Source organism: Eschrichtius robustus, chromosome X (assembly GCF_028021215.1).
Source record: "Eschrichtius robustus isolate mEscRob2 chromosome X, mEscRob2.pri, whole genome shotgun sequence".
Classification (NCBI taxonomy): Eukaryota; Metazoa; Chordata; class Mammalia; order Artiodactyla; family Eschrichtiidae; genus Eschrichtius; species Eschrichtius robustus.
Genome location: NC_090845.1, coordinates 118,608,449 through 118,635,669, shown reverse-complemented (window position 1 = coordinate 118,635,669; position 27,221 = coordinate 118,608,449). Strand labels below are relative to the sequence as shown.

General features: G+C 44.2%; 1 protein-coding gene across 6 annotated transcripts in view; it reads right to left on the bottom strand.

Moving 5' to 3' along the window:
• Window positions 1-16,200: 16,200 nt before the first annotated feature.
• The window catches only part of LOC137756855 (integrator complex subunit 6-like), a 49,593-nt gene continuing 38,572 nt past the window's right edge, over window positions 16,201-27,221 (bottom strand). For 3 of the 6 annotated variants that reach the window (XM_068533392.1, XM_068533393.1, XM_068533396.1), the window contains 7 exons: window positions 25,429-25,647; window positions 24,267-24,390; window positions 22,721-22,863; window positions 20,844-21,078; window positions 18,726-19,100; window positions 17,752-17,845; window positions 16,201-17,029 (listed from right to left, as the gene is read on the bottom strand). In XM_068533392.1, the coding sequence (XP_068389493.1) occupies window positions 16,927-17,029; window positions 17,752-17,845; window positions 18,726-19,100; window positions 20,844-21,078; window positions 22,721-22,863; window positions 24,267-24,390; window positions 25,429-25,647 (1,293 nt within the window). In that variant the 3' untranslated portion in view covers window positions 16,201-16,926. Of the gene's footprint in view, window positions 17,030-17,751; window positions 17,846-18,725; window positions 19,101-20,843; window positions 21,079-22,720; window positions 22,864-24,266; window positions 24,391-25,428; window positions 25,648-27,221 lie in introns of those variants that run through there. The other 3 variants (XM_068533394.1, XM_068533395.1, XM_068533397.1) reach the window with 2 other exon arrangements.

Below are 27,221 nucleotides of genomic sequence, written 5' to 3'. Positions count from 1 at the left end.
AGAAATGAGAGCACGCCACATCCATGCTGAAAACCCATCATCACCTTTCCTAGGCACTCAGAACACAACCCGAACTGCCGACGCTGGTCTACCAGCTGTGCACGACCTGGCCCCGCCACCCTCTCCTAACACGTGGCCTGTCGTCTCCTCCTTGCTCTCTGTGCCTCTGTCCTTTGCTCTGTGCTCCCTGGCCAGTCCCCTCCCCGGGTCTGTGCACGTGCCCTTGCCGCAGCCTGGAACTCTTCCTCTGCATGAGCACAGGCCGGCTCTCTCTCCTCCTCCAGGCTCTGCCCAAAGGACACCTACCTCCTCAGGAGGGCCTTCCCGACCCCGTGGTCCACTGGGGCTCCCCCTCCTGCTGTCTGTCCCATCCCTGCTTGCTTCTCCCCTAACACGAATTCAAACTGTAATTGTTTTGTTGGATCATTGTACACTCACTGCCTGGCCTCCCCATGAGCATGGAAGTTCCATAAGGGCGGGGATTGTTTCCGCCTGTCCTGTTGGCTGCCTCTCCCCAGCTCCTGGCACGGTGCCCGGCACAGAGCAGGACGAGTCAACGGAGGAGAGGTGTCAGACCTGGAGTAAAAAGAAACTCACTTTTCTGAGACAGAAAAGATGGATGAGGAGGATCGTATACTGACAGGGATTGGGGGTGGGGTGAAGGGGGACATACAGAGCCTTCAGATCCAATGGCCACCACCTCTGTTTCCTCAGAACTTTTGAGGGAGAGAGGCGGGAGTTTGGCGGCGGTGGGGGGGGGGGCCACGTAGTCTGATGTCAAGCTCGGTAGAGCATGGCATTTCATAGGTAAATGACAGAAATCATGACACCAAGTGAGACTTGCTGCTTTTCAGCTTGTAAAGCACAAGCTGCAGCTAAACCCTCAGCACCAGGGACCTGAGACTGTTTAGCAGTTGTACTGTCTTACTTGGTTTCCATATGTATTCATGGTGCCATGAAGAGAAGAAAGCGCGTTTGTCGCATTACCTTCGTGCGCTCAATTTGAGGGGTCTCAGGCTCCATCTGGTACATCCGCTTGCTTTATGAAACAATTTCCTCAAAACTGAGGAGCGCCGGGCTGTCCCTGTGGAGTTGCCATAATGCACCTACGTCACAGCTCCACTTGTTAATTTGGTTTCCAGATGTTACTGTCACTCACGACGCTCATGAGGAGAAGATGGAAAACGGTCAAATCTCACCCGATGGCTTCTTGTCAAAATCTGCTGCCCCAGAGCTTATGAATATGGCAGGAGATAGCATCCCACCCGACCAAGTGGATTCCCTGTCTGATGATTTCACTAGTCTCAGGAAAGATGGCCTGATGCACAATCCTGGTAGTAATGCACTCATAGGAGGAACCAAGAACTGCAATGTCTCTGTAGAGGATCGAAAAGTGTCAGTAACATCTGCTTTGGAAACTGGGCCAAATACGCTGCAAATAACTCCTGCTATGGCACAAGGAATCAATGCTGATATAAAACACCAGTTAATGAAGGAAGTTCGAAAATTTGGACGAAGTAAGTAGTGACAGAACATCTATCAGTAATGTAATGGGAGGTCCCCTTCCTTTTAGGATTCAGAATAGATTCAAGGTATCTCTTGAGGTGCATTTTCGGGAAGTATTGGGTTTTCACATAATTTAAAACTGATTCCTCTTGCTTTACCTAAAAAAGACCCGATACACCTTTCTCTCTCTTTTCCCCCTTACTTGCTGTAATAGTTTCCTTTTGCTGCTGTAACAAGTTATCACAAACTTTGTGGCTGAAAACTGTAGTATCTTAGAGTTGTGGAAGTCAGATCTGAAATCATTTTCACTGGGCTAGCATGAAGGTGTTGGCAGGCCAGGGTTCCTTCTGCAGGCTCTAGGGAGAACCTGTTTCCTTGCCTCTTCCAGCTTCTACAGGCTGCCTGTGTTCCTTCGCTCGTGGGCCCTTCCTCCATCTTCAAGCCAGCAACTTAGCCCCTTCTCTCCTCTCTAACCTCTGCTCCCACCCTTCCATCTTTTCTTTCTGACCAGCTCTACTGCCTCCCTTTCGTAAGGATAGTTGTGGTTACATTGGGCAACGTGTATAAGCATGGATAATCTCCCCATCTCAAGAGCCATAGCTTAATCACATCTGCAAAGTAAAGTCTCTTTTGCCATATAAGGTAATATGTTCACAGGTTCTCAGAATTAGGACATGGACAACTTGGGGGGCCATTATTCAGCGGACCACATTTAATTAGTGTTTAGAGTTTCCCTAGCAGATATGTGCAGATGTCTTGATTTGACAGTTTCAAATACAAATTATACCTAACTTTCCACACACAAGGAATGATTACTGATGATGTGTAAAGACTGAATTTTATTTTTCATCCATGTTTTTCAAAATACTTATTTTTTTTAAATATCTGCAGAGTATGAAAGAATTTTCATTTTGCTTGAAGGAGTGCAAGGACCTCGTGCAGTGAGGAAACAATTCATTGAATTTACAATCAAGGAAGCTGCAAGGTGGGTGTAAAGAGGAAGTCTTCATAGTATTTTCTTTTAAGAAGGCGGGCCCAAGGCAAGACAGGCGGAGGGATTGGTGTTGCCTTGCTTTTCGTTTCTTTTTTTTTTTAATTAATTAATTTATTTATTTTTGGCTGCGTTGGGTCTCTGTTTCTCTGCACGGGCTTTCCCTAGTTGCGGCGAGCGGGGGCTACTCTTCCTTGCAGTGCGTGGGCTTCTCAGTGCGGTGGCTTCTCTTGTTGTGGAGCACGGGCTCTAGGTGCACAGGCTTCAGTAGCTGTGGCACGTGGGCTCAGTCGTTGTGGCTCGCGGGCTGTAGAGCGCAGGCTCAGTAGTTGTGGCGCATGGGCTTAGTTGCTCCGCGGCATGTGGGATCTTCAGGACCAGGGCTCAAACCCGTGTCCCCGGCCTTGGCAGGCGGATTCTTAACCACTGTGCCACCAGGGAAGTCCTGCCTTGCCTTCCTAAGCCCTGGCCCTCAGTCATAGTTACAGCTGTCTCCAGAGGCGTTTAGATTAATACTACCTGAGGCCAACTCATTCATCCAGGTCTGTGGAGCCTTCTGGACTCCTCACACTCTGAGGTGGGCCTGCGCTGTCAGTTGGTACTCTCGGTATTAGCTAAGCCCTATCTTTACACGAACATACATTTTCTATTTGCCACGTGAATGGTCAGTCCCACTTTGTACCCCGCACGGTGCCTCGCGCATCATAAACGCTTTAAGGACCTTTTGGTTAATAAAATTTCTTTTTCTTTTTTAGGTTCAAAAGACAAGTCTTAATTCAGTACCTTGAGAAGCTACTAGAATAAAATAGAATCCCATCACCTTCTCAGCAACGTTAATCACATCAACAGCAGATCATGATGTTAACACAAAGACCAAGGAGGAACAAAGAATACTTTTTATGTGCTATAGGATAGAACGGGATATTGTTGAATATCCTACGATGTTTTAGTCAAGGGAACTGCCTTCCAGTGTTAGTTTCTGCTGTATAACAAAGTGAGTCAGCCATACATATACATATATCCCCATATCTCCTCCCTCTTGCGTCTCCCTCCCACCCCTCTAGGTGGACACAAAGCACCGAGCTGATCTCCCTGTGCTATGCGGCTGCTTCCCACTAGCTGTCTATTTTACATTTGGTAGTGTATATATGTCCATGCCACTCTCTCACTTCGTCCCAGCTTACCCTCTCCCCGCTGCGTCCTCAAGTCCATTCTCTACATCTGCGTCTTTATTCCTGTCCTGCCCCTAGGTTCTTCAGAACCATTTTTTTTTTTAGATTCCATATATATGTGTTAGCATAAGGTATTCGTTTTTCTCTTTCTGACTTACTTCACTCTGTAAGACAGTCTCTAGGTCCATCCACCTCTCTACAAATAACTCAGTTTCGTTTCTTTTTATGGCTGAGTAATATTCCATTGTATATATGTGCCACATCTTCTTTATCCATTCCTCTGTTGATGGACACTTAGGTTGCTTCCATGTCCTGGCTATTGTAAATAGAGCTGCAGGGAACATTGTGGTACATGACTGCTCTGCTAGACTATCAAGAGTTAAAAGTTAAATGTTAAATAAAGGCAATGAATAGATGATTTGATTTCTATGAAAAAAATTATTTCATTTTAATGATCATGTGTTAAATGAAAAATCCTCTTGATTATACTGCCCCACTGAAACATACTTACATATGCATAGACATGGCTTCTCAGAGGAAGTAACAGTAATTTTAGAATTACAAATGACATGTAGTAGGTTGCCTGGTTCCTACAACCATCATGGACCTATTAAGGGCTAGGAACAATCTGAAATGGCTAAAAGTGAGGCAACATGAACATAAACTGAGTATTAGTCAGATATCAGTATACTAACGGCAAATTTCCCACTTTCTTCCTCTTAGAGTTCTGTCTTTATAAAAATGGATATCCTCCAGTATTGTACCATCTATGAATACTGACTGATACATATGCACAAAAAGCATCCTTAAAATCTTGCATACAACTTTTAATTTAAATTTGGGATGCAGACAAAAAATCTTTTAAAAAATGTCTTTATTAAACCATTTCCTGAGTTTGTTTTTCTCTTTCTGACTTACTTCGCTCTGTATGACAGACTCTAGGTCCATCCACCTCACTACATATAACTCAATTTTGTTTCTTTTTATGGCTGAATAATATTCCATTGTATATATGTGCCACATCTTCTTTATCCATTCATCTGCTGATGGACACTTAGGTTGCTTCCGTGTCCTGGCTATTGTAAATAGAGCTGCAATGAACATTGTGGTACATGACTCTGGGCATAGATTTTTAAATAAGATACGAAAAAAAATGATTGACTAGTCAGATCTAATTAAGAACTTCTTTTCATCAAAAGACACTATTAAGAGACTGAAAAAGTAAAGCAATTATACTCCAATAAAGATGTTAAAAAAAAGTAAATCAGAGACTCATAGAAGATATTCATAGTATATACATCCAGCAAAGGAGTTGAACTCAGAACTCCTACAAATTGATAAGAAAAAGACAATCCAAATATGGGCAAAATTCCTTAAAAGGTACTTCATAAGGACATATCCAAATGGCTACTAAACATAAATAGATGCTCCAACTCATTAATCATCAGAGAAAAGCAAATTAAAGCCATAATGAGATACCATTAAACACCCACCAGAATGGCTGCAATTAAAGACAGACCACACCATATATTTGTGAGCATATGATGCAAGTGAACTCTTGTGCATTGCTGGAACCATTTTGATACACTGGCTCCCCACTACTTCAGCTGGCGCTTTATGGCAATCATCCATCATGACACTTTTACAAATTGTGATGTCACTTCATGCCATGGATTACTTTCATCCCATTTCCCATTAGCAAGAAGCAGAGCACTGTACTCAAGCCCAAAGGCACAATCAAATAAGTTCCCAAATCTCATCCTAAGGGTCTACCTTAGGGACCATGCACGGCACCAATTCTGTTTCAGACTGTGTTGAGTCAAGAGACAGAAACCAGATAGTAATTTGAACAGTGAACATTTAATATAAAGAATTATTGACTATAACGGGGAATAGAGTATCAAGAGATTGTCTAGTAAGAAGTCGAGAGCTCTAAACATAGAAAGAGCAGATATAAGGAGCTGTCACTATCTCCAAAGCTGAAATAGAGCACCTGCAGTGGATTGAATGTGCCCACCCCTCAAAATTCATATACTGAAACCCTAATATCAGTGTGATGGTATTTGGAGGCGGGGTCTTTAGGAGGTAATAGGTCATGAGGGCTCCACCCTCATGGGAATGGGATTAGTGCCATCATAAGAAGAGGCCAAAGAGCTAGCTGGCTCTCTTTCCACGATGGAGGATAAAAGGAGAAGTCACACCTGGGAGAGAGCTCTCACCAGAACCTGTCCATGCTGGCACCCTGATCTCAAACTTCCAGCTTTCAGACTGTACAAAATAAATTTCTGTTGTTGATAAACGACCCAGTCTATGATAATTTGTTATAGCACCCAAGGAAATCCATCCCCTAACCCCCATCCCCCAGCCATTGCTGAGACAGAACATTCAAGGGAAAGCCACTCCCCCCCAACCTTGGCTGAGTTAAGGCACTCAAGGCAGAATGCCCCAAAGATTGAGTTAGATCCCACAAAGAAGACTCTCCTGCTCAGAGCTGAGAAGGAGCACCCAAGGAAGAATTCTGCCCAGGCTGCGATAGAGCACCCAAGGCAAAGTCCCTCCCCACTGCCCCTGCACCAGGGAGAGCTGTGATAGAGCTCCTAAGGAAGAGTCTTCCCTACAGAGCTAAGATAGAGACCCAAAGAAGAGCCCTCTTCATGGATGACTTAGAGCACCTGAAGAAGACTTCAAACCCCTCCCGGGAAAGAGAGAGCACCGTAAGTACAATTCTCCACCACCCTACCCCCTCCAAGTTGAGACAGAGCACCAAGTAAGATCCTCTCAGGGTAGAGTTAGCGGACACAAAGAAGAATCCTCCCCAGGGGATAGAGCACTCAAGAAAAAGTCCTATTCCTCAAAGTTAAGGAAAATCCCAGCAATGCTGAAATAGAATACCAAGGACAAGCCACCTGGGGTTTGAGATAGAGAATCCAAGGAAAAGCCTGTACCTAACAGGGCTGAGACAGAGTCCCCAAGGAAGAGTCGTCTGCCAGGACGGAGAAAGAACCACAGAAAGAGCTCCCACCCCAAAAGTAATACAAAGCACGCTAACGATGAGCCATTATCCCAGACTGACATAGAATATCCGAGTTAGATATCCCTCCACAGCTGAAATGGTACACCCAAGGATATCCCCCCCCCCACCCCAACTGAAGAGCTGATGTCGGGCAACAAAGGAAGAAGCACCCTGCTCCAAGACTAAAATAAAGCAGCCACTGATTTGACCCTTCCCACAGCTGAGAGAGTTCCCAAAGAAGAGCCTCAGGTTGAGGTAGAACATCAAAGAAAATTCTCCCCACCCGAGCTGAGAGAGAGCACTCAGTGAAGAAGCCACAACCTGCAGTACTGATAAACAGCATCCAAGGAAATGTCCTCCCACCCAAATGGACAACAGAGCACCCAAAGAAGAGCACCCCCCACTAGAGAAAGACTCACTCCCCTCCACTCCATGGGCAGAAATCCAGACCATGTTGGAGAAGCCCAGCTGTGGCTCACAGAATGGCAGAGAAGATGTTGTAGTGTCACACCAGTGGAATTTGCTGGAACTCCATGCTCTGGAACATGATATAGAGCCACCAAGAAAACGTACTCCTCCCGGGCTGAGATATAGCGCCCATGAGAATCCCACTGCACCCTCCCCAAGCTGAAACTCAGACCTTGTTGGAAAAGTCTGGAAGTGGATCACTGAATGACAGGGAAGGCATTGTGGTACCACAGTGGCAGAACCTCCTGGAAATCTGCCCTCCTAAACATGTGATAGAGCACCCAACGAAGAGTTCCTAACCCAGGCTGAGGTCCAGCATCCAAGGAAAGCACCCCCCCAACTTCACCCTGATGAACACCCAAGGAAGTGTCCCCCGCAGGTTGAGATACAGCACCTAAAGAAAGAATAGTCATCCCCCACCCCAGGACAGAGATAGAGCAACCAAGGAAAGCATCCTCCACATAACCGAGTCCTCTACAGTGCTGATATAAAGCATCCAAGGGAAAGTATCCCTCCCCAAGGGCGAGATCGAGCCCCCAAGAAATGTCATCCCTCAGGACTGAGAGAGAGAGAGCACTTATGGAAAGTTCCCTTCTAGGGCCGAGATAGAGCACCTCAGAAATAGCCCCATCCCACAGAGATTGAGACAGAGCCCACGAGGAACCAACCATCCACCCCTGGGGTTGGGATAGCGCATTCATGTAAGAGCCCTCTCCCAGGAAGAGTAACCACCCTCAGGCTGAGATGGAGGACCAGCAAAAGTCCTCACCACGCTTAGAGTGAGCATACAAGGAACCACCCCCTCAAGGGCGGAAGTCTAGATCTTGCTGGAGAGGCCCAGCCGTGACTCAATGATGTGTGGCAGAGAATTTTTGTGGTGCCACCCTCTGAAATTAGAGATGAAGCACCCAAGGCAAAATCCCTTGTCCCAGGGCTGAGATAGGTCACCCGAGGAAAAGTCCCTCCCGAAACATGGCTGAGCTAGGAGTGCCCTGGAGACAGCACCTAACTACAGGGCTGAAATAAAGTACTCAACTAACCCACACAGGAGATACTTTTTCACCCAAGGAAAATGATCCCCTCTCCCAGTGTTGAAATTCTCACCTGGCTGGAGGAGCCTGGCAGAAACTCACAGAATGTCAATAAAGTTGTAGTGGAGCCACACCAGTGGAACTTTCTGGAAATCTGTGCTCTGGAAGTTGCTGGAAATCTTCCTGAGGTGACTGGCAATGTTGTACACGGGGAGGTGTCTCACCAGAAACACTCTGATATATTACTGCCCCAGGGAGGTCTAAAGGAAGCTTGTGGCTATGGAGTGGTGCTGGCCACACCGCCCTGCACCAGCCGGGCCCTGGAGAAGCCACGTGAGGTGCAGAGGCTGGCGCTGGAGAAGCCTGGTGTCCAGCGGAAGCCAGCTGTGCCAGCAACCTAGGACCAGGAAGCAAAACTCTAGCTTTTCACTGTCTCTGGCTCCCTCTAGTGGTAAACTTCAGTAACAACTGCCACAAGAAAAAAATGGAAAGGACCCAGAACATTTTCATGGAAGCAGGACAAAAAGGTGAATTTGGAGCTTACCGGCAATAGAACCATCGCATTTTATTGACAGATTAAAAGAGGAAAGTAATACAATTATCCCAATGAATGCGGACAACACATGGGATGAAATGCAGCAACTATGCATAAAGAAAAATTTGAGAGTATGTTAAGAAGGTTACACACCAGAAATCTATAGCATACGTTATTCCTATATGAAAAAGTGGAAGTATTCCATGTAAGATCAAAAACAAGACAAGGATGCCAGCCATCACTCCTTCCTTTCAACACTGTAGCAGCTCCTGTAGGAGACCTCTCAGTGCTCTCATGCCCACTGATTAAAGTCAACGGAAACTACACCATCCTAATTCATTCAGGACTCCTAATGGCCATGAATCTCAGGAGTGAAACGCTGGGTCACCCCATCAGGAAAAGGACAATCAATCACCAGGGAAAGGGCTTGTGAGGGTAAAAAGATGTGGGATGGGTAGTAGAAGTAACCACATAACCATATGCATAAACAAGGACTGTAATGATTATGAGTATTACTTCTTTGTTTTTGTATGAATTGATTCACATATATATTAACCAAATAATTTTGACTTTGACAGCCTCTCATCTCCTTATCTTCTAACACAAGATGTATTATTAGCTAATTATATTTTTCAGTATTTAAGATACAGGATATTAAACTGGGGTGTGAATCAGGTAGAAGAATGAGCAAGACTTAAGATAGGACTTTGTGCCTTCTTTCAGAGAAAGGTTAGTGTTTTCTTGGTTGTGGGAGAGATGCATCAGGTTAGACAGAATCATGATTTTGTTATTGCCTCTATTTAGAGACTAAGTATGGTCTTTTCCTTCTCTTGTGTTTCCTGCCTAGGGAAGTTCCTTTAGCATTTGTTGTAAAGCTGGTTTGGTGGTGCTGAATTCTCCTAGCTTTTGCTTGTCTGTAAAGGTTTTAATTTCTCCGTCGAATCTGAATGAGATCCTTGCTGGGTAGAGTAATCTTGGTTGTAGGTTTTTCCCTTTCATCACTTTAAATATGTCCTGCCACTCCCTTCTGGCTTGCAGAGTTTCTGCTGAAAGATCAGCTATTAACCTTATGGGGATTCCCTTGTATGTTATTTGCTGTTTTCCCTTGCTGCTTTTAATATTTTTTCTTTGTGTTTAATTTTTGATAGTTTGATTAATATGTGTCTTGGTGTGTTTCTCTTTGGATTTATCCTGTATGGGACTCTCTGTGCTTCCTGGACTTGATTGACTATTTCCTTTCCCATATTAGGGAAGTTTTCAACTATAATCTCTTCAAATATTTTCTCAGTCCCTTTTTTTTTTCTCTTCTTCTTCTGGAACCCCTATAATTCAAATGTTGGTGCATTTAGGGGCTTCCCTGGTGGCGCAGCAGCTAAGAATCCGCCTACCAATGCAGGGGACACAGGTTCAAGCCCTGGTCCGGGAAGATCCCACATGCCGCAGAGCAACTAAGCCTGTGCACCACAACTACTGAGCCTGCGCTCTAAAGCCCGCAAGCCACAACTACTGAGCCCACGTTCCACAACTACTGAAGCCCGTGCGCCTAGAGTCTGTGCTCCACAGCAAGAGAAGCCACCACAATGAGAAGCCCACGCACCACAATGAAGAGCAGCCCCCGCTCGCCGCAACTAGAGAAAGCCCGCGTGCAGCAACGAAGCTCCAACACAGACAAAAATAAACAAATAAATAATAAATTTGTAAAAAAACAAAGTTGGTGCATTTAATGTTGTCCCAGAGGTCTCTGAGACTGTCCTCAATTCTTTTTGTTCTTTTTTCCTTATTCTGCTCTCCGGTAGTTATTTCCACTCTTTTATCTTCCAGGTCACTTATCCGTTCTTCTGCCTCAGTTATTCTACTATTGATTCCTTCTACAGAATTTTTAATTTCATTTACTGTGTTGTTCATCATTGTTTGTTTGCTCTTTAGTTCTTCTAGGTCCTTGTTAAACGTTTCTTCTATTTTCTCCATTCTATTTCCAAGATTTTAGATCATCTTTACTATCATTATTCTGAATTGTCTTTCAGGTAGACTGCCTATTTCCTCTTCATTTGTTAGGTCTGGTGGGTTTTTACCTTGCTCCTTCATCTGCTGTGTGTTTTTCTGTCTTCTCATCTTGCTAAACATACTGTATTTCGGGTCTCCTTTTCGCAGGCTGCAGGTTTGTAGTTCCCGTTGTTCTTGGTGTCTGCCCCCAGTGGCTAAGGTTGGTTCAGTGGGTTGTGCAGGCTTCCTGGTGGAGGGGACTAGTGCCTGTGTTCTGGTGGATGAGGCTGGATCCTGTCTTTCTGGTGGGCAGGACCTCATCTTATGGTGTTTGATATTACTTGGAGCTGGGAGGTGTCTGGTGGCCCAGTGTCCTGAACTCGGCTCTCCCACTTAAGAGGCTCAGACCTGACCACTGGCCAGAGGAAAAAGACCCTGTCAGCCACACAGCTCAGAAGAAAAGGGAGGGGAAAAAAAGAAAGGAAGAAAAAATAAAATAAAATAAAGTAAATAAAGTTATTAAAATAAAAAATTAAAAAAATTATTAAAAATAAAAAAGTAATAAAATTTAAAAAAAGAAAGAAAGAAGAGAGCAAGCAAACCAAAAAACAAATCCACCAATGATAACAAGTGTGAAAAACTATACAAAAAAAAAAAAAAAACGGACAGACAGAACCCTAGGACAAATGGTGAAAGCAAAGCTATACAGACAAAATCACACACAGAAGCATAGACATACACACTCACAAAAAGAGAAAAAGAGGAAAAAATAATATATCGTTGCTCCCAAAGTCCACCTCCTCAAACTGGGATGATTCGTTGTCTAATCAGGTATCCCAAAGATGCAGGTACATCAGTTGTTTGTGGAGCTTTAATCCGCTGCTTCTGAGGCTGCTGGGAGAGATTTCCCCTTCTCTTCTTTGTTCGCACAGCTCCCGGGGTTCAGCTTTGGATTTGGACCCGCCTCTGCGTGTAGGTCGCCTGAGGGCGTCTGTTCCCCGCCCAGACAGAACGGGGTTAAAGGAGCAGCTGCTTCGGGGGCTCTGGCTCGCTCAGGCCGGGGGGAGGGAGGGGTACGGAGGAGGCGGGGCGAGCCTGCGGCGGCAGAGGCGTCGTGACGTTGCAGCAGCCCGAGGCGCGCCGTGCGTTCTCCCGGGGAAGTTGTCCCTGGATCACGGGAGCCTGGCGGTGGCGGGCTGCACAGGCTCCCGGGAGGGGCGGTGTGGAGAGTGACCTGTGCTCGCACACAGGCTTCTTGGTGGCGGCAGCAGCAGCCTTAGCGTCTCACGTCCATCTCTGGGGTCCGCGCTGATCACCGCGGCTCGCGCCCGTCTCTGGAGCTCGTTTAGACGGTGCTCTGAATCCCCCCTCCTTGCGCACCTCTGTAGCTTTATTTATTCTTTTAATTAATTTTTATTGGAGTATAGTTGATTTACAATGTTGTGTTAGTTTCTGCTGTACAGCAAAGTGAATCAGTTATACATATGCATATATCCACTCTTTTTTAGATTCTATTCCCATATACATCATTACAGAGTATTGAGTGGAGTTCCCTGTGCTATGCAGTAGGTCCTTCTTAGTTACCTATTTTATATATAGTCGTGTGTGTATGTCAATCCCAATCTCCCAATTTATCCCTCCTCCCTTTTTCCCCTGGTAACCATAAGTTTGTTTTCTACATCTGTGACTCTATTTCTGTTTTGTAAATAGGTTCATTTGTACCTTATTTTAGATTCCACATATAAACAATATCATATGATATTTGTCTTTCTCTGTCTGGCTTACTTCACTCAGTGTGACAATCTCTAAGTCCATCCATGTTGCTGCAAATGGCATTATTTCATTCCTTTTTATGGCTGAGTAATATCCCATTGTATATATGTACCACATCTTCTTTATCCATTCCTCTGTCAATGGACATTTAGATTGCACTGTAGCTTTACAGTAAGTCTCGAAGTCAGGTAGCATCAGTCCTCCAACTTTGTTCTTTTCCTTCAATACTGTTTGCTTCTCCATATAAACGTTAGAATCAGTTTATCTATATCCACAAGAGGACTTGCTGGGATTTGGATTGGGATTGCATTGAATCTATAGATCAAGTTGGGAAGAACTGACATCTTGACAACCAAAAGTTGGCGTTTTTAATTCTCAGACGTGTCCACACTGAGCACCTAGCAATTTGTCAGTTATGGTTCAGGTTTTCCTACCCCGGCACTGGTTCTCACAGTGGTTTTCAGTCATGAATCTCTGCTCCAGTAAGCCATGACTCCCTGTTATTTGCCTGTCTGTCTCACCAATATTGGAGGTTTGCCCGATGTCTCCCACTCTTACAGATCCAGTCTGTTCAGTCTTCTACTTGTTGGGACAGAGTGGTGGCTTCCAAGCTCTTTACACGAGGAACCAGAAACCAGAAGTCAGTGATTAAAAAAAAAAAAAACCACCAAAAAAACCCACTATTACATCTTATAATTTTGTATGTCAGGAATTTGAGCATGGCTGAGATTGGCAATCATTCTGCTCCATATGGCATCAAGTGGTGTCAGATGGCAGCCGGGCTGCTCTGGAGCATTTTGTTGCTGTAAATTGTACATAAAATTCACCATTTTTTTTTTTTTTTTGGCCACGCCACGTGGCTCGTGGGATCTTAGTTTCCCGACCAAGGATCGAACCCAGGCCCCTGGCAGTGGGAGCACGGAATCCTAACCACTGGACCGCCAGGGAATTCCGTAAAATTTACCATTTTAAAATGTACAACTCAATGGCATAAAGTACCTTCACACAACGTTGTGCAACCATCACAGAACTATCTGGTTCTAAAACTGTTCTACTATCCTAAAAGGAAACGCCATCAGCAGTCATTCCCATTTCCCCCTTCCCCAGCCCCTCACAACCAGTTATCTACTTTCAATCTCTATGGATTTGCCAGTTCTTGATACTTCATATAAATGGAATCATACAATATGTGCTCTGTTTCCTCTGGCTTCTTTCACTTAGCATACTGCTTTCAATGTTCACCCATGCTGTACCATGTATCAGTACTCCATTCCAGTTTCTCTGCATCCTCTGCACTTGTTCTTTCTTTTGATTATTACCATCCTAGTAGGTGTGAAATGTTAACTCATTGTGCTTTTGATTTGCGTTTCCCTAATGACTAATGATGCTGAGCATCTTTTCATGTGCTTGTTGGCCATCTGTATACGCTCTTTGGAGATATGTCTTTTCAAGTTCTTTGCCTATTTCTTTCTTAAATTATATTTATGTTGTTGAGTTGAAAGAATTCTATTTATATAATGGACACTAGACCCTTATCAGATATGTGCTTTGCAAATATTTCCCCCTATCCTATGGGCTGTCCTGTCACACTCTCTTGATTGAGATCTTTGACACACAAGAGCTTTGAATTTTAATGAAGTCAAATTATCTATATTTTTCTTTCGTTGCTTGTGTTTGGTGTCTTATTTAAGAAACCATTGCCAAATCCAAGGTCATAAACTATTACTCCGAAGTTTCCTTCTTAGAATTTTGTGGTTTTAACTCTTATAGGTAGGTACTGATTCATTTTAATTAATTTTGGTATATGGTATGGGGTGAGGGTGCGACTTCAGTTACTGATTTCTGGTTTGACTCCGTTATGGCAAAGAAGATTTGTTGTATGACTTCAATGTTATAGAATTTATTGAGACTTGCTTTGTGGCTTAATATATGGTCAACCCTGGAGAATACTCCATGAGTACTTGAGAAGAATATGTACTTTGCTGTTGTGGTGTGGGGTGTTGTACATGTGTCTATTAGACCTAATTGGTTTATAGTGCTGTTCAAGTCCTCTATTTCCTTACTTATCTCCTTTTTTAAAAAATATAAATTTATTTATTTATTTTTGGCTGTGTTGGGTCTTCGTTGCTGCACCCAGGCTTTCTTTAGTTGCGTCGAGCGGGGACTACTCTTCGTTGCAGTGCGCAGGCGTCTCCTAGTGGTGGTTTCTCTTGTTGCAGAGCACGGGCTCTAGGCGCACAGGCTTCAGTAGTTGTGGCACGTGGGCTCAGTAGTTGTGGCTCGCAGGCTTAGTTGCTCCGCAGCATGTGGGATCTTCCCAGACCAGGGCTTGAACCCGTGACCCCTGCATTGGCAGGCGCATACTTAACCACTGTGCCACCAGGGAAGTCCCTCCTTACTGATCTTCTAACTAGTTGTTCTTGTCATTTATTTTGCTGACCCTAAAGATTAGCCAGAGGTAAAATCTTATGGTCTTCTCTGGTCTTTTCTGGCTGAGTCCTGCCCTGGGCATGCACATGGCTTTCTACATAACCAGATATACATGGGAACATTTCAAAGCCCTTCTTCTCCAAAGCATCTCACTCCTCCCTTTTTCTTTCCGGGATTCTGGCATGACTGTTGTTTGCCATAAGCATCGGCAGCTTATTCACTTGCCTTTGAAAGTTTCTGAGGAACATCCTTCACATAGCTGCTTCTCCACTCTAAAAGAGTTTAGAGTTAAAACAAAAGAAAAGCAAAAAACTCCCCTTGCGTCAGTCCTTCAGGGAGCCTTCTAGACAGCTTGAAACAAACACAATTCCTTGGGAGTAAGGTATACTCCCTCCCTCCTGAGCCAAGAACCCTCACTTGGAATGCAGGCTGACATCCTCAAGACCGCTGCTCTACTAGGGAAGGGCTGGGGCAAGAATAAGTTTAAATGCCAGCAAATTCTCCTATCACATTTCAATGGCTCTTCTACTGACTAAACGTTTGCTTGGTTGCTGTAAACCTCTAACGATCTTCCAGAGTTCCAATAAACTTGATTCTGTTCATTTTTTCTTAGTGTTTCCCGGGTTTCTGGAGTACCCTACCCAGAGTGCCCTACTCCACCGTGTTCACCAATTTCACTCAGTTCCGTGAGTGACGTTTTGAAGTTTACATCCTTCTGCTAACATCTTAATTTAACGGTGTGGTGGCTTCCCTGGTGGCGCAGCGGTTGGGCATCCACCTGCCAGTGCAGGGGACACGGGTTCGGGCCCTGGCCCGGGAAGATCCCACATGCCGCGGAGCAGCTAGGCCCGTGAGCCACAACTACTGAAGCCTGTGTGCCACGACTACTGAGCCCGCGCGTCTGGAGCCCGTGCTCCGCAACAAGAGAAGCCACCGCAGTGAGAAGCCCTCACGCTGCAAAGAACAGTAGCCCCTGTTCGCAGCAACTAGAGAAAGCCCGTGCACAGCCACGGAGGACCCAACGCAGCCAAAAAATAAAGAAATAAAATAAATCTATTAAAAAAAAAAATAGTGTGCACTTTTTTTTCTGAAAGGAATAACGAATCAGAAGAAAGAGAAAAGTAGAAATTTCTCTAGCATCAGTGACCTTGTGAAAAATCAATAAAATGATTTATTTTATATATGCAAGTCAAAATCTCTTTGTACACTTAAGTTTTTGCAAATTAATACAAACATAACAATACTGCTCCATATAAACCTTTGTATAAACATTAAAGGAAACATACACATTAGGTTTTCGTTTAGTGCTTCTGAAGCACAGAATGCAAAGTCCACCTGAAGACTTTCTGTCGTCACACGCGAGAACAAATGTCAGGGGTTGAGGCAGCCTCAGGTGCACTTTGTAATGTCTCTAGACAAAATAGAACAGAGTTGGAGGTAGATTGTTTGGTGACTTCCCCTGCCCCTCCCATGGAGAAATAAGTTACCCAAATAGCAGCTTTCTTACTCTTTGATCCAAACGGTCCTGAATGTTGCATGGTTTTAAAGGCACAACTCGGAATGGTTGAAAACTTTGTTCAGCACACACAAGATTACCAGTTGGCCTCTGAACACCTGTTCTTTCTAAAGGACATAGTAAGAGCACCAAGGAGTGCTCCACCTGCACGTGGCCCCTCGTCACTCTGGAAATGCCCAGGACGGCCAAGTTCAAGAGTGAACCCGTATCACATGTGGCAGGGGCGACAGGGTTTACTGATTTTAACCTGCTGGATTCATAACATCACCCTCCTCAACTGGGAAAAGTAACAACAAAACAACCAATTAATACTTTCAAAGAAAACTCATAGGGCAAAAGCCAGCTTTTCCCGCCAGAGGATCTGAAAACAAAAAGCTCCACTGCTTTTTCTTAGCCTCTGGAAGGCAGTTCCCTTGACTAAGACATCGTAGGATACTCAACAATATCTCATTCTATCCTACAGCACAGAAAACTTATTCTTTTTTCCTCCTTGGTCTTTGCATTAACATCATGATCTGCTGTTGATGTGATTAACGTTGTTGAGAAGGTGATGGGATTCTATTTTTTCTAGTACCTTCTCAAGGTACTGAATTAAGACTCGTCTTTTGAACCTAAAAAAGAAAAAGAAATTTTATTAACCAAAAGGTCCTTAAAGCATTTATGATGCGTGAGGTACCGTGCGGGGTACAAAGTGGAACTGGCCATTCACATGGGAAATAGAAAATGTATGTTCATGTAAACATAGGGCTTAGCTAATACCGAGAGTACCAACTGAGAGCCCAGGCCCACCTCAGAGTGTGAGGAGTCCAGAAGGCTCCACAGACCTGGATGAATGAGTTGGCCTCAGGTAGTATTAATCTAAACGCCTCTGGAGACAGCTGTAACGATGACTGAGGGCCAGGGCTTAGGAAGGCAAGGCAGGACTTCCCTGGTGGCACAGTGGTTAAGAACCCGCCTGCCAATGCAGGGGACACGGGTTCGAGCCCTGGTCCTGAAGATCCCACATGCCGCGGAGCAACTGGGCCCGTGAGCCACAACTACTGAGCCCGCGTGCCACAACTACTGAAGCCTGCGCACCTAGAGCCCGTGCTCCACAACACGAGAAGCCACCGCAATGAGAAGCCCGCGCACCGCAACGAAGAGTAGCCCCCGCTCGCCGCAACCAGAGAAAGCCCGCGTGCAGCGACGAAGACCCAGCAGCGCCAAAAATAAATAAATAAATAAATAAATTTAAAAAAAAGAAAAGCAAGGCAGCACCAATGCCTCCGCCTGTCTTGCCTTGGGCCCGCCTTCTTAAAAGAAAATACTATGAAGACTTCCTCTTTACACCCACCTTGCAGCTTCCTTGATTGTAAATTCAACGAATTGTTTCCTCACTGCAAGAGGTCCTTGCACTCCTTCAAGCAAAATGAAAATTCTTTCATACTCTGCAGATATTTAAAAAAAATAAGTATTTTGAAAAACATGGATGAAAAATAAAATTCAGTCTTTACACATCATCAGTAATCATTCCTTGTGTGTGGAAAGTTAGGTATAATTTGTATTTGAAACTGTCAAATCAAGACATCTGCACATATCTGCTAGGGAAACTCTAAACACTAATTAAATGTGGTCCGCTGAATAATGGCCCCCCAAGTTGTCCATGTCCTAATTCTGAGAACCTGTGAACATATTACCTTATATGGCAAAAGAGACTTTACTTTGCAGATGTGATTAAGCTATGGCTCTTGAGATGGGGAGATTATCCATGCTTATACACGTTGCCCAATGTAACCACAACTATCCTTACGAAAGGGAGGCAGTAGAGCTGGTCAGAAAGAAAAGATGGAAGGGTGGGAGCAGAGGTTAGAGAGGAGAGAAGGGGCTAAGTTGCTGGCTTGAAGATGGAGGAAGGGCCCACGAGCGAAGGAACACAGGCAGCCTGTAGAAGCTGGAAGAGGCAAGGAAACAGGTTCTCCCTAGAGCCTGCAGAAGGAACCCTGGCCTGCCAACACCTTCATGCTAGCCCAGTGAAAATGATTTCAGATCTGACTTCCACAACTCTAAGATACTACAGTTTTCAGCCACAAAGTTTGTGATAACTTGTTACAGCAGCAAAAGGAAACTATTACAGCAAGTAAGGGGGAAAAGAGAGAGAAAGGTGTATCGGGTCTTTTTTAGGTAAAGCAAGAGGAATCAGTTTTAAATTATGTGAAAACCCAATACTTCCCGAAAATGCACCTCAAGAGATACCTTGAATCTATTCTGAATCCTAAAAGGAAGGGGACCTCCCATTACATTACTGATAGATGTTCTGTCACTACTTACTTCGTCCAAATTTTCGAACTTCCTTCATTAACTGGTGTTTTATATCAGCATTGATTCCTTGTGCCATAGCAGGAGTTATTTGCAGCGTATTTGGCCCAGTTTCCAAAGCAGATGTTACTGACACTTTTCGATCCTCTACAGAGACATTGCAGTTCTTGGTTCCTCCTATGAGTGCATTACTACCAGGATTGTGCATCAGGCCATCTTTCCTGAGACTAGTGAAATCATCAGACAGGGAATCCACTTGGTCGGGTGGGATGCTATCTCCTGCCATATTCATAAGCTCTGGGGCAGCAGATTTTGACAAGAAGCCATCGGGTGAGATTTGACCGTTTTCCATCTTCTCCTCATGAGCGTCGTGAGTGACAGTAACATCTGGAAACCAAATTAACAAGTGGAGCTGTGACGTAGGTGCATTATGGCAACTCCACAGGGACAGCCCGGCGCTCCTCAGTTTTGAGGAAATTGTTTCATAAAGCAAGCGGATGTACCAGATGGAGCCTGAGACCCCTCAAATTGAGCGCACGAAGGTAATGCGACAAACGCGCTTTCTTCTCTTCGCGGCACCATGAATACATATGGAAACCAAGTAAGACAGTACAACTGCTAAACAGTCTCAGGTCCCTGGTGCTGAGGGTTTAGCTGCAGCTTGTGCTTTACAAGCTGAAAAGCAGCAAGTCTCACTTGGTGTCATGATTTCTGTCATTTACCTATGAAATGCCATGCTCTACCGAGCTTGACATCAGACTACGTGGCCCCCCCCCCCACCGCCGCCAAACTCCCGCCTCTCTCCCTCAAAAGTTCTGAGGAAACAGAGGTGGTGGCCATTGGATCTGAAGGCTCTGTATGTCCCCCTTCACCCCACCCCCAATCCCTGTCAGTATACGATCCTCCTCATCCATCTTTTCTGTCTCAGAAAAGTGAGTTTCTTTTTACTCCAGGTCTGACACCTCTCCTCCGTTGACTCGTCCTGCTCTGTGCCGGGCACCGTGCCAGGAGCTGGGGAGAGGCAGCCAACAGGACAGGCGGAAACAATCCCCGCCCTTATGGAACTTCCATGCTCATGGGGAGGCCAGGCAGTGAGTGTACAATGATCCAACAAAACAATTACAGTTTGAATTCGTGTCAGGGGAGAAGCAAGCAGGGATGGGACAGACAGCAGGAGGGGGAGCCCCAGTGGACCACGGGGTCGGGAAGGCCCTCCTGAGGAGGTAGGTGTCCTTTGGGCAGAGCCTGGAGGAGGAGAGAGAGCCGGCCTGTGCTCATGCAGAGGAAGAGTTCCAGGCTGCGGCAAGGGCACGTGCACAGACCCGGGGAGGGGACTGGCCAGGGAGCACAGAGCAAAGGACAGAGGCACAGAGAGCAAGGAGGAGACGACAGGCCACGTGTTAGGAGAGGGTGGCGGGGCCAGGTCGTGCACAGCTGGTAGACCAGCGTCGGCAGTTCGGGTTGTGTTCTGAGTGCCTAGGAAAGGTGATGATGGGTTTTCAGCATGGATGTGGCGTGCTCTCATTTCTGTGTTGGCGTGATCACTTTGTTTGCAGGGCAGAAAGTGACAGATGTGGAGAAGATGGGAAATAGGGAAATCAGATAAGAAGCTATTGGAGTAGCCTGGTGACATGAGGGTAGCACAGATCAGAGGAATGGAGAGCAATGGTGGGATGCGGGATTTATATTGGGCATCATCCAGTGGAATGGAGGAGGCCGCGTCAGACTGCACTGGGTTGGAGCACAGAGAGGAATTGAGGACACGGAGCACACATGCAGACCCATCCCTTATTGAGCCCATTTGCTCCTACTGACTCAGCAACTCCAAATGGCTGCACATCCTTCCGCCCTGCCCTGGAAAAGCAGACAGGCGTATCTCTTGCCATTTCTCCAACTTGTGTTAATTACTATGTAAGTAGAGATCTTCCTCCCCTCATATTTATTGAGATCCTTGAAACACGGTCTCCACTCCCCATGGGGCCCTTTGTACGTACCACATAGATGGTTTAATAACGGTTTACTTAATGAACAAAAACTGAATACAAAAGAAATGAATACAAAGGAAAAGAAAATTGTTTAGTGTCTTAGTCCTCTAGGGGCCATAAGGAAATCACAACCACTACTCTATACCTGTATGTACAAGGGTGGGTTTTATGAGGTTTGGATAAGATGGGAACCACGAGGCTGAGGGTGGTCCCTTTCCGCCCACGTGGTTAGTTACAGTAGGTGGTGTTTGTGGTTTCCTCAACAGCAGGGACATACTCCGCCTTCTCTTAGATGACAGAGGACTGCTGGGTTCTCCAGGACGTTTCACTTTGTTTTGTGGCCCTGTTACAAACTCATCTGCTTCATCAATCATCATTCCCTAGAAAACATCAATGAACATATTCCATTAAAGACAACACTGCAAGAACTCTTCACATGCATATACAATCATACGCTACATCAGCAATATAGATCTTAATCATGGGCCAGAGATTTGCCATTCCCCACAGAGACTGTTCTCAGAAAACGCTTCTCAATTTCAATCTAGTCTAAGTGGAACGAGGAGGAAACTTGTTGTAAGGTCAAACGTAACACAATCATGCTTAACCAGAAAGCTTGGGGAATGAGCAACTCGATGAGAGTTCCAAAGTGGGAATAAACCCACAGTGACCTTTCTGAAGAAGTTACAAACCATATTGCATCAACCCTTGGTAAGGGAAATCATTCCCTTTCGTGTGCTTTAAACGCATCCTTAAGAAATATTGATAGTCACTGTACAGAATGCTGCATGAAAATGGTGATGGGCAGGTAGATGGAAAATGTCATTCCCCCAACAGCAATCTCACAGAGATTCAAATATGTCCACCTTGGTGCTGGACAGAAATGAGGGAGGGGGCTTTTCACCCTTGGGAATAGATAAAAGATGAGAGCCAGCAGTATAGAAGGTTAACTAAAAGCTGTTCTCATCCAAGGATAACCCAAGAATGCGCGCTCCCATTATTTGAATAAAATCATGATAAATGACTTTTCCAAAGCATTTCCCAAAGCAAAACAGTACATAAAGGGGAAAACATAGTCACTGAGCATGTACCACGTGTCAGGTAATGTTCTAAATGGTGTACAGGTACTAACAATACTCCACAGAGCTCTATTAGTTAGGTGTCATAGTTATCTCCAGTGCTACAAATGAGGAAACCAAGACACAGAAAGATTAAGAAAAACTCCAGTTAATTGAAGATTCAGGTGAAGCAGAATACCTTTCAGTCTATTTTTGTTACAGAAGACATTATTGCATGGTCTGCACCTTTATAACAATGGCCTCCTCCATGAATGCAGATATAATCTCCATTTGTCTTCATGCTTATATGTTCAAGTCAGTATATCTCTCACTTATACACACAGAGATACACACACACACACACGCATGCGCACGCACACATCTCACATGTATATCTCACGCACACATCTCACATATAGAACAAGCCATTAAGGCAACACCGCTTAGTACTTCATATTTCAAGAGGAATACTTTATAACTGTCTAGATACAGCTCTAGAGATCTGAATAATGTAAACAGAGGAAATAAATGGTGATCTCAATATTAAAGGAATTAGTGTGTGGAGATGGGAACAAATACAGACTCTGGAGCTGGAAAGACGGGGGTTCAAATCCTGGCTCTTGCCAGTTGTGTCACTCAGGGTGAACCATTTGACCACTGTGAGCTGTGATTTTATATTATAGGGCAGATAGTAGTACTCATCTGCAGTTGTGAGCATTCAATGTTATCATTTAAAACATCAGCTCCTACTACGTACGCAATAAATGCCAGCTATCACTTTTTTTAACCAACACACTCTTGCATAAGGAGGCTCCCACTTTCCATTCACAAAGAGCCCTGGAGGCGTATTTTATCTCTTAAACAAACAGAAGGAGAACCTCTGATTTATGCACATGTTGCCAAGAAGAAAGGAATTATTGCAAGAATATCACAATTTAGGCAGACATAGAAATAGATATCCCACCTTCTTATCTTGTTTAAATGGATTGCCAAAAGTATGTAGTCTTTTTGGTTGATCTGGATCAATCTCTCGAAGTGGAGAAGCCAATGTCTTTAGATATTCCTGATAGTTACCCATTTGTGCGACTGGAACACTATGAAGGGAATCTGCAAAATCACCGGAAAAGAAACAGATACTATACAGCAGAAGTGTGTGGTCCTTTTGAGAGGACATGATCATAGTCTGATTTAGCATTGTGTATCTCGGCAACCGATAGTCTAAAATCTCGAATCTAGCAGCCTAGTATCTAAAATCATCTCTCTTCATCCCACTCAGCACTCAGTCTACCATCACTACGGCCTACAAGCTCAAATCCCTAGGGCAAGAACAACTCCCTCACTCTTCATACCAGGTTTGAGAATGGGCTGACATTCCCTATACCACCATCCCAACTCAAAGCCCCATATTTTGTGTTTTAAAGAGCCTAGGCTCGGGGCTTCTCTGGTGGCGCGGTGGTTAAGAATCCACCTGCCAATGCAGGGGACGTGGGTTCGAGCCCTGGTCCGGGAAGATCCCACATGCCACGGAGCAGCCTAAGCCCGTGAGCCACAACTACTGAGCCCGTGCTCCGCAACACAAGAAGCCACCGCAATGAGAAGCCCGCGCACCGCAACCAAGAGTAGCCCCTGCTCGCCGCAACTAGAAAAAGCCCGCGCACCGCAACTAAGAGTAGCCCCTGCTCGCCGCAACTAGAAAAAGCCCGCGTGCAGCAACGAAGACCCAACGCAGCCAAAAATAAAATAAATTTTAAAAATAAATTTATTTAAAAAAAAAAAGGAGCCTAGGTTCCATGGTTTTCTCTTATCATCCAGAGAATCTTGGTTAGCGGGCCTCACCCTCTTGGAAAATTTGATTAGATCTACAGGCTCTCTTCCTAGAAAAGTCCCCCCTGCCAAAAAAAAACAAAAACAAAAACAAAAACAAAATGGCGTATAATTTCAGGAGGTTGGCCAGGCTAAGATTTGCACATTTTAATGGACAAATGACCCTGCTTAAAACGAGCAAAATGGAGTAAAGGGGAATTACACACCGTCACCAATTATCCTAGACAATATCAGGTTCATTCTTTTCCTGTAAATGAGGAATTTGGATTGAATTCATCACAGTAGGCTGGGCGGTATAGCGTCGGGGCATGCAATTTCCGGAATCTGATAGACCTAGGTTCTGCCACTTTCCAACTCACTAAACCTGGGCAAACTACTAAAATGCTCACTCTCAGTTCCAATGTCCATAAAAATGGGCATAAAAACAGCATCTATCTCATGGGGCTGTTTTGAGACTTACAAGAGCTAAAACGTGTAGTGTAATATATGCACCGATTAATGCACACTTCCCCTTAAACCCGAGAACAATAAACTTGTGCCTGGGTAGCTGAAGGGATTCAGGGAAAAGAGGCATTATAAATAATAAAGTATTACAAAATAACTTACTCGTTATGCAATAAACATCTTCGTGAGACTCAGACTTGACATTTCCCTAATCAACAAAAAGTACTTCTTTGTTCACTTACCTTCATCTTGTCCAACAATAAACTTGTGTGTTTTCAGCAGATTGGATCGCATTCTGGTTAACTGGTCTAAAAGACCTCTACGTGGAATATCATAAGCATTTCTATATGTCTGAGGTTTCAAATCCTATTTGAAATGAAACAATTTCAGTTACTCCTGAGGCTTTTAATATAGAAATATAATTCCTAATCCTCTTAAAATCTTAGTGAAGAGAGGGATATTCATTACAACTAACTACAGTAGAATTTTGCCAGTGGAAAATTTGCCTTCGCTGGCTCTGTTCTGAATTCTAATACACCCACGCAGCTTTAAGGCCACTGGGAATATCCTTTTACAAGTATGTCATTTAAAACATCAAATCCTGAGATTTGTGCCGGGGGCAGCCTTGCAGGCCCACTGTTTGTCATCTAGAGGTAGTCCGCCGGCAGCCACGGAGGTGAGCTGCTGGGATGTCCATCCGGGAAGCAGTGGCTGATCCTACAAGGGCTGCGGTGATCTGAGCACCTCCAGCCGCGGTACCTTCGGGATCTGGGGCAGCATTGGAGCCCAGGCTGTGCTCTTCCCCCGGCTGCCCCCAGCCAGTGATGGAGAACGATGGGGGATGTTAGGGCCTGGCCAGTTCTGCCCAACGTGGACCTCCTCTATGGGAAATCGTGGCGCCAGGCTTCCCTTCTGGGCTGGCCAAGACTTTCAAGAAGCCACACCTATGTCTGAGGCTCTTCATACCCAATTCTCCTTCCTTCCCCCGTCCTCTCACAAGTGTTAGTTCAGCAGCGTAATCTGATGGTTAGCAGACATTTGGTCCTGTCCAAAATGTCTGTACAACATTTGGTCCACGCCAGAGGCCCTTGATAATTGGTCACACTTGGTCCTGTCCAAAATGTCCATGGAGACATGTGGTCCACACCAAAGGGCCCTTGATATTTGGTTCTGTCCAAAACCATTTGGCATGAACCAAATATGCTCATGGATATGTTTTGGATCGAACCAGATTTCAAGGACCTTTTGGTGTGGACCAAATGTCTTATGGACATTTTGGATAGGACCAAATGTTCTGCAAGGGATCTGAAAGCTCTCTCTGCTTACTCTTGTTCCTTCTCCCCTTTATCTTTCACAGACCTTACCACCTCCCACCCCAAACAAGCTATTTATGTCACAGTTTACCTTGTTTAAGAGCCCTACTTGGAAGCCGGCAAATTCTTTGGTATTCAATTCTGCCAGTCTCGGTGCTGTTTCTCCTATGATTTCTTTCAACAGTTTTCTAAAATTTTTATTGTGAGTCAGGGACACTCCACCTCCAGAATGATTTTTCACTTTGATTCCAATTTCCTGGGGAGGTTTCTTCCCCACTGATGCTAGTATTCGTTCTGACTCTAGTTTGGTCTAAAATGAAAGTACATAGTATGTTATGAAAAGATCTATATTATCACTATTGTTTTTACTACTTAAGAAAGATAATACTTTAAGAACCCCATTGAACAAATTTCAATCGCAAATCACAGAAAAACGGATAATTAAACATTTTCCTGTGCTTCTCTGTACTACCACAGCAAACAGAGAGAGGGGGCTAGAAAGACAAATAATACACTTTTTTTTCTCTTGTCTAGTGTCAAAATTATGATTGAATCATGGAGAGAATGAAAACCATGGGTAAGAATTATATTCGTAGACATTTAAAATCACATTTTGTTACTGTAAAATCTAGTCTAAGTCAACATATTCATTTCAGACCCAGACATAAAGGGTAAAACTCTGTATTTATAAAGGTACACTAGTGCTAAAATTCAGATTACATAGATTGCATTATGTCTGAAAAAAACTTATAGTGTTTATTTCTAATATCAGACCACCCCCCAACAAGTAATACGCACTCAGTAAGTTTCTTACTAACTCACAACAAAAAAATCCTCTTAATAGACACTATTATACCATATTGATAAATATTGCTTGAGAATGTATTGTAGCAATATATTTGGGCATATTTCATGATTTACATACATCTGAGATGGTTCAAAGAACACTGGTGACATAGAGTTATTAAATTAGTAATTAAATTAGTAATTAGAGCTAGTATAAATTAGTAACAATCTTTTCTTTTTCTCTAAAAGGTGGAATTCCACCAATGTCCAGTAAGCCCAAATTAATTTTGAATTTCTTGTGGTCTGGTCAGAGATACTCATAAATTTTCCCTAATTATTGGAATTAAGTATGTTTATTATCTTTTTAAAAATTTAGTCATGAAATAAGGGATAAGAGCAAATGAAGGGTCTGTTTCCACAAATTGGTCCTGAAAGGTCATTGATAAAACTATACAAGCAACGTGTCCCAGAAAGCCCCAGAACTTGCATGAGTTTCAACTCTGTTCACTATTCTTCCTTCTGGCCATACCCTGCTGACACAGCCTTAAAGGCCTAAGGTAAACATCAAATAAAAAAATATAAATCAATAGGTCAATAAATAAATAAATAACCAAAACAAAACATTTAACAACAACAAAAATCTATTAGCAGAGAGGGAAAGGGGTTAAGGGGACACTTGATAGATCAGAGATCTGGGTTTGCCTTTACTTTCTTTTGCATTTATGAGCACACTGGTCTGGTAGGAGCTGGTAAGCTCCAGACTGTACTTAAGTTTTTGCCAGTTCCTAGCAAGGTGTGTCAGCATCCCAAATTGTGGAGTCATTTTGGTTCTTTGGTGTCAGAAATCTGACACTTATTTGCTCTGTTTTCTAAAGGCCCAACTTTGAAACATATCCAACTTGAAGCATTATTGTCACTGCAAATGCTACTACTATTCCCTACCTGGGAATACATTTGCGCACAAGAAGAAAGTAAAGCTGCTGCATTAATTTGTCATATAACATAACACATCTGTATGGCAGTGAAGCTCTAACTCAGTAGTTCTCAAACATTTCCACCCTGCAAGAATGGGCTAGGTAGAGGTGAGAAGTATGATAA